Genomic DNA, 16,475 nt, shown 5'->3' with positions numbered 1-16,475 from the left:
ACAAAAGTGTGTTTGAAGAGTTGGCGTGTGTGTGTGTGTGTGTGTGTGTGTGTGTGTGTGTGTGTGTGTGTGTGTCTCTCTCTCTCACCGGAAGACCTCTAGAGGAGCGAGGATGGTGCTGAGGATGTCTGTAATGTGGGGGTAACTGGTGGCGGAGCTGAGAGAGAGGGGGATGGTCCAGGCGAAGCGCAGCAGCACGTCTTCAATTATGGCACAGTAGTAGTATGCCTGGTTAAAACACACACACACACACACACACACACACACACACACACACACACACACACACACACACACACACACACACACACACACACACACACACACACACACACACACACACACACACACACACACACGGTCAAGACCTGCTCTTCGTTCTTGCTTTAAAAGGCATGTTCACAAGATTGTCATGTTATTTTTGGGTCCTACAGCAATGATACAACGGTCATCATCATGGTTCGAGGCAGTCCACAAAGTGAAGACATCTCTACAAGAAGCTGTTCACCTTCATCCAGGAGTTAAATTGGAATGAATGTCGCTGCTTACACCAAAAGTAGACAGACTTCAATGGACGTGCAACACAGTCGTCAGCTCAGCGAGGCCTCGTATGAGGCAGGCAGAGAGTCCTATAATGGGACCTTTGCTTTGCCACCACAACAGTACTTTTCCCATCCTGTTGTGTGGGGGCCTGCCCGATGAGTGAGGAACTGTGTAAATAAATATGGGTTACAGTAACCCTGCTGCTGGGTGGAGTGCTTCCTTAGAATCTTCACAAGAGTAAGAGTATGCGCATCCCACTTCTCTGAGGCCAGGTGCAGGACAAAGGCGCATCTGATAGTGGAAAGAGTAGAAGTCTGCACACTGGCTGAAAATGTATTCAGGTCATACAACGTATAGACTCAACAGGGTCTTCATCAGGCATGTGACATGTAAGGGTTAACGTTCGGCGAGAAGGTCGCTACCGTGGAATAGCAGCACGACAGAGAGAATCTTTAGACCCCGACGCGGAGCGGAGGGGTCTTGTTCTCTCTGAAGTGCTGCTATTCCACAAAGCGACCGACTCGCCGAAAGTTAACCCGCTTATTATATGGATATACTTAAATGATTCACACATGGCGGGGACATTTCTTTAGGCCTATTTAATGTGAAGTCTAGGCTATTATAGTTTTAATGTCAAAAGATTTGCTGCGCCGTTGTGGAACACCGCTAACAGCTAGGTAGCCAGGACAACAGGTGTTGTCTATCACAGCAGCTGATTAGAGTCTTGTTGAAAAGTCGCTTTAGCAGTGAAAAGTCGTGTTGCCATTGACAGTGGTCTGTTATAGACCAACCCGTCCGTTATCGAAAAATAACAGACGTGCGAACGTTGGGGAGCCCCGTTGAAATGAATGGAGCATTCGACCGATGACGTCACAACCATATAATAAGTGGAGTTACAGCATGCGGACTTCTACTCTTTCCACTATGGAGTGCTTCCTTACCCTTACCTACACAGAAAAACGGTCATGCAGAGCCATGTAAATGTGGGTTAGTGTGACATTGCATGCAAGGTGGACTGGTACTGTAACCCTGCAGATGAGCTCCTCATCTCAATTTAAAAGGGACTTCTAAGTTTTACCACGATGTAATAATTTGTAACATTTAGGTGCTGTTTCCACGTAGCTGGATATTTTTATATGTGGATATTTTTTTCTCCTGGTTGCATTGGTTTTGGCCTTCCGTATCCACGTAGCAGATATTTAAAATCCAGGTATAAAAAGCAGGAGAAAAAAATATCCTGTTTAGGGGGCTGAAACGCATTTGTTACAATGGAGGATTTATTTTTATCCACATGTTGCGTTTACACCTCAACAGGAGAAAAAAATACCCTGCTTAAAAAATATCCTGCTATGTGGAAACAGCACCTAAATAGAATGCTATGTAGCCGGTTTTTACAGATACTGCACATTCTATTAGATATTGAACGGAGCGCCAGTTTTCGCCAGAACTACTTTCAAGTCGTGCACGATAAACAATTCTTAGGCAGACCTAGCAGCGAATCAGAAATCAGCAGGGTCCGAAGCAACCCGTAACAAACTTTAACTAGGAGCTTTGCTAGTGGTGTAGCGGCCTCAGTGTTGCCAGATTGGCTGCTTAGGATGACCGTCTGTGGGTAAAAATGGGTTAAAAGGGCATTTGGGCGGGTTTTTCTGCTCATTCAAAACAATAGAAATCAATAGAATTTAGTTCAAATTGGGCAAGATTTTAGTGCTTCTAGGCAGGTTTTGAGCAATTATTTGGCTGGAAATCACCAGTCTCATCTGGCATCCCTGAGCGGAACTCACTTTCTGTGGATAGACGATCTCCTCCCGCAGGAAGGTGTTCTCTCCAGCGTTGCGGTCGAAAAGGCCCCAGTCCATCTTCAGGTCCCAAATGAGGGTGTAGCAGGAGCTGGCTACCAGGCAGCTGATCATCATGTAGAAGAACACTGAGCCCTCAGGATCCGCGGCTAGGGGGGAAAAATAAAAACAGCTGGCGTCACTAGAGATTCTAGGGAGTATTATGGAGATATGCCAACGTAATAGGTTGCCAATGGGCACCTAACGTGACCAGGTTCCGGTCTGCCTAAATAGGCCTACTCTTAGAATCTCTGACATTTGGTCAGGTCTGCCTAAAGGGGACCCCCCCCCCCCTCGCGACAGTACTGTAGAACCCGGAAACAATGAGCCAACGGACCGTCTCTCTTATCCAGTCTCTCTGGCGTCACTGTTTAGGGTTCTTCCCATGGGCTGTCTTCCCTGCATGTCTTACCCACACCGCAGCATCTACCTGCTAATGAAAATGGACCACCTGACAGCTAAACTAAAAAGACAGAACATTTCCGTTGATTATGTTCCTCAACCTCCTGTGTGTGGCATCTGGCCAAAAGCATCTAAACACCTCTAAGATAAAATGCTAAATCAGACTGAACGGTTTAAAACAGTTTATAGTCTACCATCAACCATTAAAGGATCAAACTCAAACCAAAAGTGTCCAAATGAATAAAAGAATGCTGTTCGGGCCCCTTGACATGAGTGGCCGTCATGTCTCTCTACAGCCACATATCAAGTCAAGTCATGTCAGCTTTTATCGTCAGTTTCTTCATATGCACAGGTCGGCATACAAGGACATTGAAATTACGTTTTCTCTCTATCTATACCATGAAGGACATAGACGTACACAGGACTGACATTTAAAGACTGACATCAAGTGCAAGACACGTCTGTTGTCAGGACACTTCATGCAAGACTGTGACTCCTTACTTTTGTGTGTGTGGTAGAGGGCGGTGAAGGTGACGGCGAAGAAGGTGGTGGAGTATTTGCCGGCGTTGACCAGGTGAGGGAAGGCACGCTTGGTGTCACGGTAACGCCTCAGGCACTGTATGAAACGGAACCAGGCCGGCAGGCATTGGATCACCGCCCGCACTCCGTACTTATAAGTGTGGCATATGCTGCCATCTGGAAAACACAACCAACACCACACAGCTCAGCACAGAAAATAGACGGGTCACATGTGTTGTTTATTTCACACGGATACGTTGAACACTTAAAAGGCACTCTAGTTAATCACAAATATGTCCTATGCACTATATGTAGGTTTGGTTACTATGGTACAGTTTTCTTATGTCCTGTTATCTTCTCCTTCAAGATTTTGAAGGAAAGTTCTCCAAATTTCAGTGCATGTATTGCAAAACCCCACATAACCAGACTGTCCTGCCAAACAGTCGGCACATCATCTGCTCTGGGGTGCATTTCTAGAAACCATAGCTGCTAAATTCATTAGCTACTTGTTGTTTGTAATGCAATTTCCCATTGGCAACTACCCGAGTTGCTAACTAGCTAACAATTACACTTTCGAGAAAAGCACTCCAGAGAAGGCAAATATGGCTCTGTTGTCAAATAGTGGTACCTGGTGTGTTCATGGGCAGCTCTGGCTTGGTCCAGTCGATGTCCAAGCTGTAGTAGCAGATCATGTACTCCAGGTCCATAAGACACATCCCCAGTGAGTTCAGCTGGTCAGCCAGCCAGAAGTCTGCAAACTCCACCCGGTGGAATGGAGCCGTGACCACTCGGAACTAGAGTAGAGAGTAGAGTGCTTTATTGTCACTCACTATATAGATACAATGATATGTTGTTTGGAAGCAACCCACATATGCCCACAAAAGTAAAGATACTATATTAACAGTTTAACTAATGTAATAAAATAAAGACAACATTAAGCTATAAAATATGCAATCAACTGATGATTCAGTGCTAGTGATGCGAGACGGCCAAAGAAAACATCAGAGGTGGATAGGCAGTGGGGGGTATAATGCATGCATCAGTCCGTTTCTAAGATCTTTAAAAATCATACAAATCTATAATTGCAAAACACACACATGTTGACACGTGCACTTGAAAAAAATGTCTCTGAACAAGGCAGGCAGGGGGTGTCTCATCATCACTCACCAGTAGCTTGAGGAGCCAGAAGCGGGACTTGTAGTAACAGGTCTTAAAGGGGTTGATGAGGAAGAGGAAGAAGAAGCCGTAGAGCATGAGAGGGTTGGCCAGCAGGGGGATGTGGAGGGGCGCGGAGAAGAGGCACGACAGGATGCTCACGCACCAAAGCACACCCAGGAAGCCAGCAATCTGTTGGGGCACACAAAACAAATGGGATTAGATTAAAAGCTTCAAAACATGTTTGTTTTATGATCTTTGAAAGTGCTGGGGCCTGTACTAAGAAGCTGGTTCAGAGGTAAACCAGGTTAAGTAGATGATTTACCTCATAACTTAACCTGGTTTACTCCTGAACCAGCTTCTTAGTATAGGCCCCTGAACATTTCTGCTGTATTTGCACTGGCTTTCCTGGGTCAAGTGGAATTTGGCCACTAGGAGGCAGTGCAATTCCTCTGGGTGTCCTCCTGATGAGCCTGATGTTTGTAACTGCAGATGCCTCTAACCACTGAACAGTGGTCCGTCCCTAATCACAGCCTCATGCCTTCTAGATGTACATGTACACATATGAAGAAAGAAGGAAAGAATGAATCTGCTAAACATCTGTAAACTCTATTCTCCCCCAACATGAGTGATGGTTTTCATGTGGCAAAGCCACCTGACTTCTTAACCCTATGGTATTTGCATACATTCCACTTCTTCCGCAAATTGGACTTGGTCTGGTAATGGCGGCTTTGTAAAGGGTACTCCGCGGCCAGCTCGGTGGACTCCGTTGGCCAACATGTAACATTTCCTTCAGGGATGACGGGACAAGAATTTTAGAAATGCTGACTAAAAAGGACTTTTCCTACAGAGTCATTTTGGAAGTAGTTCGCCTGTAGCCAAATGTTCATTGTGCCTGATGTGTTTCATACATCTCCAGTGATTGCCGAAGGACAGCTCTGGGCTCTCTTTATTTTGATCATTTTAGCTTTTTTTTAATTGGGCATATCATCTGGAACTCCACTGCAACAGACTACACATCAGTCACGAAAGGCTTAAAAAAATACATACATTAAAACAAAGAAAATTAATCTGCAATATATGTCCCTATTCATAATATATATACTACAGTAGCTTTAGCAGGCTGGACACAGACGGACTAAGGTCTTCTGAGGACATCACGAATAACTTCATTTAATAATTAACACTCTAAACGCTATTAAGCTCCAAATACTGCCTTTCCTACGTCCACTCCAATCTCCCATCCACTGCATCAAGAGCTGAAACAGCAAATTGAAAGTCTGAACAGTGACGTGCAGCCATGAGCTAGTAAAATCAAATGGCAGCATAGATCAACAAACAAACAAAAAAGTCTAAAAATGATTGAACAATTAAACTACGTATGTAGGCTACCATATTTTCGGAATGCTGTTCAGCTCATGGAAGCTAAGATTTTTCGCCCAAAATGTTTGCCCATGCATAGAATAAAGGATGCATTTGGACACACAGAAATGTGTACATTTGAGACTGCTGTGGCACACTGTGCTAATGGATCATACCATGCACGGGTGCCGTTGTGGACTCAGGTTCGAGTCCCGCTTGAGTCATGTCCCAATCCTACCGCATGGCCCTCTCCCATTCTCTTCCTATCAACTCTTTGCTGTACTATCTATCAATAACAGCAAAAGTTTTTTTTTTTTTTAAAGAAATGTGTGCCTTTGGTCACAAATCACAAATATGTGCTATGAAATTTCGTATAATAGGTTACTATTGTCCAGTTTTCTTCATTCCTGTTATCTTTTCCCTCAAGATTTAAAAGCAAAATTCTCCAAATTTGATTGCATACATTGCAAAAAGCCCATATGCACCATACCGTAATGCACCATACCATAAACTGCCCTTGGGGACTCAGGACCTCACCTCAAAGAGATGCTGGTGGGAGAGGTTGTTGCGGGGGTTGAGCTCGAATATGAGGACATGGTTGACCCCTGCCTGTCTCCAGCCGTAGGTGTTTATGCCGAGCAGGAAGAGGAACTCTATCAACAGGAAGCCGCCTCGGTAGATCCGCACCAGCGGCCACACGTCATGGTTTGATTCTAGGCTTCTCCAGATGTTTGCCACACCTACAAGGGAAAAAAACCCCACCTTATTAATGTTTTTCTACCTGTAGTTAGTTCGCAAGTTTGTTCATTCATTAGTTAGTTAGTTATTTTAGTACAGATTATCAATCCACACACGAAGAAAATATTCTGAATCACAAAAATGCATTTGTTTTAAGACACGAATCAACAGGAAATCAAATGTGCATTTATTTCAAAATACAGAACTGGACACATCAACAGACTGAATTAGTGAGCTCATGCTGCATTACAATATTACCGCCCATTTCTCTATAAGATTCATTCTGCAAACACAAGCTCAACCGACAAGCAAGCGAGTGTCCTCAACTGACCTCAAGAGGCAATTGCTACTGTCACTGCAGTGTGACTGACTGCACACAAGAAAGTTACATGTGCTGCTGCTGAGAGCAACTCTGAAGATGTCAAATGATACTGTGTCAATCTGAATGTACATTCAAGCCAGCACAGACCTCACAGGCAAGGCAAGCACAGATGTCAACAGAATTACCGGTAAATGCTGTAAAAAATAATCATGTCCCCAGGATGGATGTGGGCTTCAAGCCTGTGAGTTCTGGTCATCATATTACATTAAATCAGAATTAATATGGTTTATTACAGCAAGTTTACAATGAAATGTGCAGAGTGCAGATCTTCACCATTTCCAACATTGCCCACAACATACCTGTGATGACGACTGCTACGATGAGGACGACAAACACTCCACAATACAAGCCCACCCTGAAGGTAGTCCAAGCCGGCGCAGGCTGAAAAGGAGAAGATTGGACGTTGTTAAAACAATGAGCATGTAGATGGGGTGAAGGAATGATAAACAAATTGTTTCACAAGGCTGTGACCTTCATAGAAACAACTGCGTCACTGCACCATTCTCATGAAATGCAATTAGTTGCAGTACAAGGGTAAAACGGCACCAAAACAAGCAGAGAAGTGAAATCTTTTGATGTATTTTTAACGTTTTTAATACGTTAACCCATTTTAGCCTGATGCTGCGTATACATTGTTTGACCTTTGGCGCCTGGAGCGACATATACGCTGCATTCAGGCTCTTGAGATTTGAGTTTTTTCAATTAAAATTGTGGGTGTTCGAGCTGAATGAACACCTTCCCAGGCAAGATGAGGGTCCTTGGTTTTAAATACAACTTATTTCATGTTTTTTATGTGCTTCAGAGGCTGAGAAATGTAGGTCTTAATAGGCAGAGGGCACCTTTTCCCCAAAAACGGCTTATGAATTCAGCAGGTGTTTTTTGCAGGTGCCTTAGGTTAAATGAGCTAATTGTGCGGTTGTATGGTACATTTCTGGTGCAATTCTGTCACTTGCATTTAGAGACTCCAGACTCATCAGACTCCAGACTCATGTTGTTGTTCCTCAATGGTGGAACGGCCTCCCAAAGGCAGCAAGGCACTTCTTTCTCAGCCTTCAAGAATCAAGTAAAGACCCTTCTCTTTCACGACTATCTACTACACTAATACTTGAGCTGATGTGTATGTGTGCGTATGTACCGTACTCTACTTAACGGTCTGTATGAGCAATGTCTACGTCCATACTGTCTATGTCCATGTATGAGTACTGTCTATGTCTATACTGTCTATGTCCTTACCTAGATTAGTCTATGTCTGCATGGGAGAGCAAGAAACGCAATTTCAAATTCTTTGTATGACCAGTGCATGTAAAGAAATTGACAATAAACTTGACTTCAACTTGAACTTAACCCTGTGTAAATGTACCATAAAAAACGTACCCTCTGCACTTGTTGTTCTGTATATTTCTGTGCACTTTATTTCTACTAGTGATGAAAAAAAAAGCGTCAGCCAAATGCAATGTAATGTAATATAATGAGGCTGAACAGGAATGTGTGTGCAAACAAATGCACGAAACTGCACATTTCCAGATGTCGTAGTTGGACTAGAAGGACAGAAGCTAGATGGAAAATACTATACAGGTAAATTACCCACTCTCTGAGAGCTGATTTCTGTATGTGTAGTATGTATGTTAGAGTAGAGTAGAGAAGAGTAAGTGTATTGATCCCAGAAGGAGAAATTAAGGTGTCAAGTAGCTTACATAAATACACGTAATGCCCTCACGGACATTTCAAGACACATATAACACAGGTAATAGTCAGGGAGAGAAAAAAAACTACAGGAAAAAATTAAAAAACATATTCTGTGAGTTGGGGTAGACCAAAACATTTGTAAAAACATGTCTTGGTGGGTGCTGCGACTGACCTGAGCAGCTCCCAGAGGGGGGACACGCAGCCTCTTCATGGCCCTTTGACGATCCCCACACTCCAGCTCTGTAGTGACCAGCGCCTGGGATGGACAGACAGAAACATGGAGCACATGGAACAGAAGGGACAACAAGAACAGAGAAGAGGACATAGAAATAGACAGAGATCAGACAGAGAAAAGGAGATGGACAAGGAAAACTACGGTTACATTTGTTACCATGGCATTGTCTGACAAATTTGCTGTTGATCACAAGCAATCCGTACAGCAGGCCTATTCAACTGCAGCACATGCAGCCCAGACATGACCCAGACATGGCCCACATGTGCCCCCCTGCTGTAGCAATATACATTGCAGTTTTGATATTGCAGAAGAACTACAACACAGGACTTTCTTGTCAATGTCTCGTTTATCTTCTATATTGAAAATCCAATGTTGCTAAAATTTGAGGTTAGAGCAACATGTTTAAAAACTGATTCGAAAAGTCTGTTTATCAAGTGTTTAGTAATGGCTGAAAATGTGCGGCCCAACTTAAGTTCTTGGCTTGGAAATGTGGTCCAAATGATATTCTAATTGAATAGCCCTGCCGTACAGTATGGTGTAGGGAAGAGAGAGAGGTTACCTCAGTCTCGGAGATCAGCTGTGTGATCTTCTTGCAGGTGTAGAAGGGGGCCACCTCCACATGGCTGACCCGCCAGTCCGCACCGCGAGTCGTCTCGAAGATCTTGTCATGCTTTTTCAGGATTTTCCGGAACCCAGTGAAGTTGAGATTCTAAAGAGAGGGAAAAAAACGTAACGGTAAATAAAATGTTTGTGAGGAGACACACAGTACATAGCAAGGCAGACAAGAGGAACCACAAGGAAGATGAAATCAATGTCCTACTGAAAAATGAACAGCAACATTACATCAGCTGTTTTTGTCCGCTCTTTACAATACTGTTCACCATCTGTTGATTGGCAATTATTTTCCAGTGTGATGGACAACTTTGATTGATTTATTTGTGATTATGTCCATTTTATCATTAACTCATTGGCTGCCAGCCATTTTCATAAAAGAGTAACCCAGAGTGCCAGAGATTTTTCAGCATTTTGGGTGTTTTTTGGAGGCTCACAGAAAATTGAGTTCTGTGTCTATGTCAACACCATACCTATCAAAACACAGATTAGACGCTCATCTGTCATCAGAAAAAAACGGTGTCTCTCTACCCCTTTCCGTTCTTTCATAATCATCTGTTGAAAATAAGTGGAATTCGCCAAAATGCTGCTTTCTAGCCAAAAAGCTGAGAAAACGCCATTTGAAGTTGACCTATAATTTCAAGTGTTTTTGCTCATAATGACACCGTCCTAACAACTCCAAACCTATCAGATGCTATTACAGAGTCTCCTGTCATCTGTAGCCAGAACAAAAGATCGTTTGTATGGTCTTTTCAACCTAATAATGTACTGAAATATACGGGGTGGGCTTGAAACAAAGTGTGTTTGGTTTGTTGCTGGCGCGCACAATGGATCATGATAGCAGGTGCATGTAACTCATGTGAAATACTAAACTCACAGAAATACTGTCTCATAGTCCCTCTGTTTAGCCTGTAGTCCTCTCGTTGGGGAACAAATCACAGCTGATTTGTTTCCTCCTGTACCATGTGAACTGAGAGGCAGGCAGGCAGGCAGCACAACTTAGCTTACTGCTGCTTCTTTGGCAGAGCGATGATTTTTTTTGCAGATTGATGATTACAGTCATCATGTTTCTGCTATAGTGATCTTGTCATATATTGTTCAATGAATTTTCTTTTGATAAAGTACTGATCACATATCCAACATTTCACAAGCCAATTGGAGTGGGGAAGGCTAGCTGGTCTGAGGCTAAGTGCAATGCTTTCTCAATGTGAGCTGAATGTATCTGACCAGACACAAAGGCTAGCCTACTCTGTTCCAAGAATCTGCAACCCCCCTGTCTTTTTGATGATACAGTAAGCTGATCATACTATACAGATCCACAACTGCAACTGTAGAATGAGTAAAAAATAGTTGACTTACCAAGGCTCCTTTATTTAGGCTTAGTTGTAAGTTGTTAGCGATTTCGTGCTAGCTAGCTAGCGTAGCAAACAATAGCCAAACATTCCCAACCGAGGTGACCACTAGTCCCGTGCATTTTCCTGTTAGATGATCTTTTGTACACATCATCCTGATGTTGTGTAGGCTGATCACATTATCCAAAATGAAACAGTTGCCACACAGATCATCTCTGGTTGAACATGGTGTATTTTGGGCAAGCTAGTTACAATGCCTACTAGCTAGATGGCAACAGGGGGGTGTATTTTGATCATGAGAGGAAGTTTTTTTTTTTTGTCAGGCTCTGACACTAAAATCAGTAGAATACCTGTGTTAAAATCAGAGGGCAAGAAAGTAGACTACTGTCACAGGTGCTTTACTTTCAAAAATGATTTTACTATGCTACTTTTGAGATTATAATAGTAAAAAGGGATGTTTTTGTCTTGACATTTCCTCTTGATGTGAGCTAATGCCCTGCCCTGACTGTTCCTAAGGACACTTCTGCCACCTACAGGAACAGTTAGAACATGACTAGAGGCGTGAAATTAATACACAACATAGGTCAGACCGTCCTCAAGGCGTGGCTGTAAAAAAACGCAATTATCGGCGAACGTCGTCGAAGGCAGGGGGCGTCACTATTCGAAATGACGTCACTCGACGGCTAAGGCAGCCAATGAGTTAAGCGGGCTTGCGGAGCAAGGACCATGCAGAGCATGGCCCTTGCAGAGCAAGGCCCGATTATAGTAATATCTAAGTCCTGTTTCTTTATTATTAAGCGGGCTTGCGGAGCAAGGACCATGCAGAGCATGGCCCTTGCAGAGCAAGGCCCGATTATAGTAATCTCTAAGTCCTGTTTCTTTATTATTGGTCTTGTGCAGGGGCAGTAAAATAGAAAATGGATCTCCTCCTAGGCCTTTCGAGATAGAGACACCGTTCAAACACTAAAACGACCGGCTCGGCTTGGAGATCGCGTATAGTTATAGGCTTCTCCGTGTCTCTTGTCGTTTTCCCGTTTTTGGCGATTTAGTGAAAGCCTGGGTCCCCATTGAAAACCATGGTGGAACCTTCATGAACCACAGTTCCGCCACTCTAGAGATTAGAGTGTAGGAGGTTTTTTCGGTCATAAAACATCAACACTTTCACCTAGAAGTTTAGTTGACGCGTTGTTAGCGAGCTCTATGGGATGTCTCCAAATTGTCAAAGTTTCATCTCCCAACTCCCAATACTTTTTAAATGGCAGGTTTGTAAAAAAAACAGGCCTGGGTCTATGGGGAATCCCAGTCTTTCCAAAAATGCATTTTTCAAGAGATCAGCGCATGTCCCACACGGAGGTCCATTTGTGCCTGAACCCTTTAACCTATAAACTTCATTCAAAGACTGTTAGAGAGATCACAAGCATGACTCCGATCTGTGAAACGGACACGTGCCAACTCCTTTTAGTTTTTTTACAACGATGTTGTAAAGACAAAAAACTCATTCTCATTCTCTCCCCTTTTTAAGGCTCAATACTAACTGTCAGTTAGTATCAGAACAGGTGCTCCCAATGAAGTGTTCCATCTTAACTGCCACTGTCTCAAGATTCTATTCTTAACGAGCAGGTGTGAGCAGCCATTCTAGAAGTCTATTGTTCAGCTCTTCAATGCAATGTGATTAGTGCTGTGTTCCATTACCCGTACTTAACGCCCTTTCCGCACTGTGTTTGGGTACGCAGGGCGTTCCATTTCTAATCGCGAGGGTAAAGTGTACTGTAAATTACCCGGATAACGCCCCCAAAACGGCCATTTTTCGAAGTGTGGTGTTACTGTACACTTTTCGCACTCAACGGCCGCCATGTTTGTGACGTAGTTGAGTGTCAGATCTGTCAAACGGTTGAATCTCTATGATAACAGCATAGTTTTGATTCCAAAGACAATCGCCATGTGTATTAGAGGCAGGGGTAACTTTAAAAAGTGTTAGCATAAGGAACAGTGCCTTCCGTGTTGAATTGCATATTGGCAGTTGGTAAACTCGGATGTCACGCGACCAACCGTCATTTCCGTTAAGTGTATCAGACAGAACGGGAATCGGAATGTACTCGCCTCGTGAATTGCGGAGGGTGGAAAGGGTACTTCACTGCACTCAAACAAGGTACACAGTACAGAGGGTGAATAATGGAACACAGCATAGTCTTGCTGGACTGTGCATGACAGCTAGCTGCTTGGCATAATGGGAATGCATGCTGCTGGATTAGAGATATGGAGGTTGAGGGTTCGAATCCCACCCAAAGCCATGTTGATTTTCAAAATTATATCATATACAGTGTTCCTTGGCCAACTTAAAATGCCATGTATGTCATTTAGTATGAATGGCAAATGTGCTGAATTACAGATATTGAGGTTGGGGGTTCGAACCCCAGTCACAGCCATGTTGATTTTCAAAATTATATCATATGCAGCGTTCCTTGGCCAACTTAAAATGCCATGTATGTCATTTAGTATGCATGGCAAATGTGCTGAATTACAGATATGGAGGTTGGGGGTTCGAACCCCAGTCAGAGCCATGTTGATTTTCAAAATGATATCATATGCAGTGTTCCTTAGCCAACTTCAAATATCATGTATTGTATGTCATTTAATATCAATCGCAAAGGGGCTGGATTACAGATATGGAGGTTGTGAGTTCGAATCCCGCTCGAAGCCATGTTGATTTTCAAAATTATATCATATGCAGTGTTCCTTAGCCAACTTAAAATACCATGTATGTCATTTAGTATATCCCCAAAACGCAGAGCTACAACACTTTCAAGATGGCTGAATCCAAGATGGCTGAATTGTTTGGCCCATAACTTCTGACTGGGTGGATGGATTTTTCCCAACATTTCTATTAGCTTTGTTTTCTCAATAGTACTTTGTTTCATCTCTGCCCCAAAAGGCAAGCCCGCTTCCAGCATTTTCTGTGAGAATGCAATCTAGTTTATTATTGGTTCTCTTGTGCAGGGCAGTAAAATAGAAAATGGATCTCCTCCTAGGCCTTTCGAGATAGAGACACCGTTCAAACACTAAAACGACCGGCTTGCTTGGAGATCGCGTATAGTTATAGGCTTCTCCGTGTCTCTTGTCGTTTTCCCGTTTTTGGCGATTTTGTGAAAGCCTGGGTCCCCATTGAAAACCATGGTGGAACCTTCATGAACCAAAGTTCCGCCACTCTAGACATTAGAGTGTAGGAGGCTTTTTCGGTCATAAAACATCAACACTTTCACCTAGAAGTTTAGTTGACGCGTTGTTAGCGAGCTCTATGGGATGTCTCCAAATTGTCAACGTTTCATCTCCCAACTCCCAATACTTTTTAAATGGCAGGTTTGTAAAAAAAAACAGGCCTGGCTCTATGGAGAATCCCAGTCTTTCGAAAAGTGCATTTTTCAAGAGATCAGCGCATGTCCCACACGGAGGTCCATTTGTGCCTGAACCCTTTAACCTATAAACTTCATTCAAAGACTGTTAGAGAGATCACAAGCATGACTCCGATCTGTGAAAAGGACACGTGCCAACTCCTTTTAGTTTTTTTACAACGATGTTGTAAAGACAAAAAAACTCATTCTCATCCTCTCCCCTGTCTAGAGCTCAATACTAACTGTCTTTCAGTCAATCACAACAGGTGCAGCCAATGAAGTGTTCCATTTCAACTGTCACTGTCTCAAGATTCTATTCTTAACGAGCAGGTGCGAGGAACCATTCTAGAAGTCTATTGTTCAGCTCTGCATTGCAATGTAATATAGTCTTGCTGGACTGTGCATGACAGCTAGCTGCTTGGCTTAGTGGTAATGCATGCTGCTGGGTTAGAGATATGGAGGTTGAGGGTTCGAAGCCCACCCGAAGCCGTGTTGATTTTCAAAATTATATCATATGCAGTGTTAGTTGGCCAACTTAAAATGGCATGTATGTCATTTATTATCAATGGCAAATGTGCTGGATTAGAGATATGGAGGTTGAGAGTTCGAATCCCACTTGAAGCGATGCTGATTTTCAAAATTATATCATATGCAGTGTTCCTTAGCCAAGTTAAAATACCATGTATGACATTAAGTATTGATGGCAAATGTGCTGAATTACAGATATGGAGTTTGGGGGTTCGAACCCCAGTCGAAGCCATGTTGATTTTCAAAATTATATCATATGCAGCGTTCCTTGGCCGACTTAAAATGCCATGTATGTCATTTAGTATGAATGGCAAATGTGCTGAATTACAGATATGGAGTTTGGGGGTTCGAACCCCAGTCGAAGCCATGTTGATTTTCAAAATTATATCATATGCAGTGTTCCTTGGCCAACTTAAAATGCCATGTATGTCAATTAGTATGGATGGCAAATGTGCTGAATTACAGATATTGAGGTTGGGGGTTCGAACCCCAGTCAAAGCCATGTTGATTTTCAAAATTATATCATATGCAGTGTTCCTTGGCCAACTTAAAATGCCATGTATGTCATTTAGCATGCATGGCAAATGTGCTGAATTACAGATATGGAGGTTGGGGGTTCGAACCCCAGTCAAAGCCATGTTGATTTTCAAAATTATATCATACGCAGTGTTCCTTAGCCAACTTAAAATACCATGTATGTCATTTAGTATATCCCCAAAACGCAGAGCTACAACACTTTCAAGATGGCTGAATCCAAGATGGCTGAATTGTTTGGCCCATAACTTCTGACTGGGTGGATGGAGTTTTTCCAAGATTTCTTTTAGCTTTGTTTTCTCAATAGTACTTTGTTTCATCTCTGCCCCAAAAGGCAAGCCCGCTTCCAGCATTTTCTGTGAGAATGCATTTCTAGTTTGCATATGCTGTATTTGAATGTAAGAACATTATCATAAATTATGAATATATTCTTCATTGGGGTTGCATACAGTGTTTTCTATGGTTACATTATTATTGTGCAAGATGGACATTTGACATGAGTGATATGGGACTCCCCATTCGTTTAGCATGTGATTAATTAAGGGAGTTCAGTTCCAATGCAGTTCAGCTGGAATCATTTGAATTTTTATGAGGGTTCTTTTCTGTTGGAACCGTTGAAGAGGTTTTTTTATTACGGGACAGCCGGACAGCCAAGCGGCTTTGCGCATCGCCTCTGATATCCAACACTTTTTATGGACATATTGTTGGGATATCTCCTTGGACCCGTTTCATCTTTTTCGTAGATTATCTTTTTTTCCCCTGGACTGCTCTGATTCATGGAGGGACCATGACGAGACGGTTCTTTCGCTCCAAGGACAGCCACAGGGTGAAGCGGCCAACTCTCTGGATTACTTTCCCTGGACTCGCTTGTAGTGGGTCATACAACTTGACAGGACCGTAAGATTTATATTTTGTGTTCAGGCTACATTTATGTTAGAAATTATTTTATGTATTGTAAGGGATTTCGAAAGGGGAATTTTCTGCTGTGACCCTGGCCAGGTCTTCATGTGTTGGGGGTTGTGTTTTACGGGATTCATTTTTGATAAACGTTTCATATTTTCTGCAACGTAATTCTTGTGCCGGGCACTTTAATAACCTACCATGTAACACCAGTGTGGGAAAGTAGTATCGAAAAGCCAATCAGGTCCCACAACTAACACAAAAAAGTCAGACTTAATGTGCCTAACAATAGTCAATACC

General features: G+C 42.9%; 1 protein-coding gene across 1 annotated transcript in view; it reads right to left on the bottom strand.

Moving 5' to 3' along the window:
* xpr1b (xenotropic and polytropic retrovirus receptor 1b) overlaps positions 1-16,475 on the bottom strand; it is a 37,643-nt gene that overhangs the window by 4,692 nt on the left and 16,476 nt on the right. Inside the window, exons 5-13 of the mRNA XM_063218760.1 lie at positions 9,420-9,569; positions 8,798-8,881; positions 7,239-7,320; positions 6,357-6,559; positions 4,470-4,649; positions 3,931-4,096; positions 3,285-3,479; positions 2,328-2,491; positions 89-228 (exon numbers count right to left, since the gene is read on the bottom strand). Of these exons, the coding sequence (XP_063074830.1) occupies positions 89-228; positions 2,328-2,491; positions 3,285-3,479; positions 3,931-4,096; positions 4,470-4,649; positions 6,357-6,559; positions 7,239-7,320; positions 8,798-8,881; positions 9,420-9,569 (1,364 nt within the window). The remainder of the gene's footprint in view (positions 1-88; positions 229-2,327; positions 2,492-3,284; positions 3,480-3,930; positions 4,097-4,469; positions 4,650-6,356; positions 6,560-7,238; positions 7,321-8,797; positions 8,882-9,419; positions 9,570-16,475) is intronic.

Source organism: Engraulis encrasicolus, chromosome 16 (assembly GCF_034702125.1).
Source record: "Engraulis encrasicolus isolate BLACKSEA-1 chromosome 16, IST_EnEncr_1.0, whole genome shotgun sequence".
NCBI lineage: Eukaryota > Metazoa > Chordata > Actinopteri > Clupeiformes > Engraulidae > Engraulis > Engraulis encrasicolus.
This window is presented reverse-complemented; position numbering and strand designations above follow the sequence as displayed.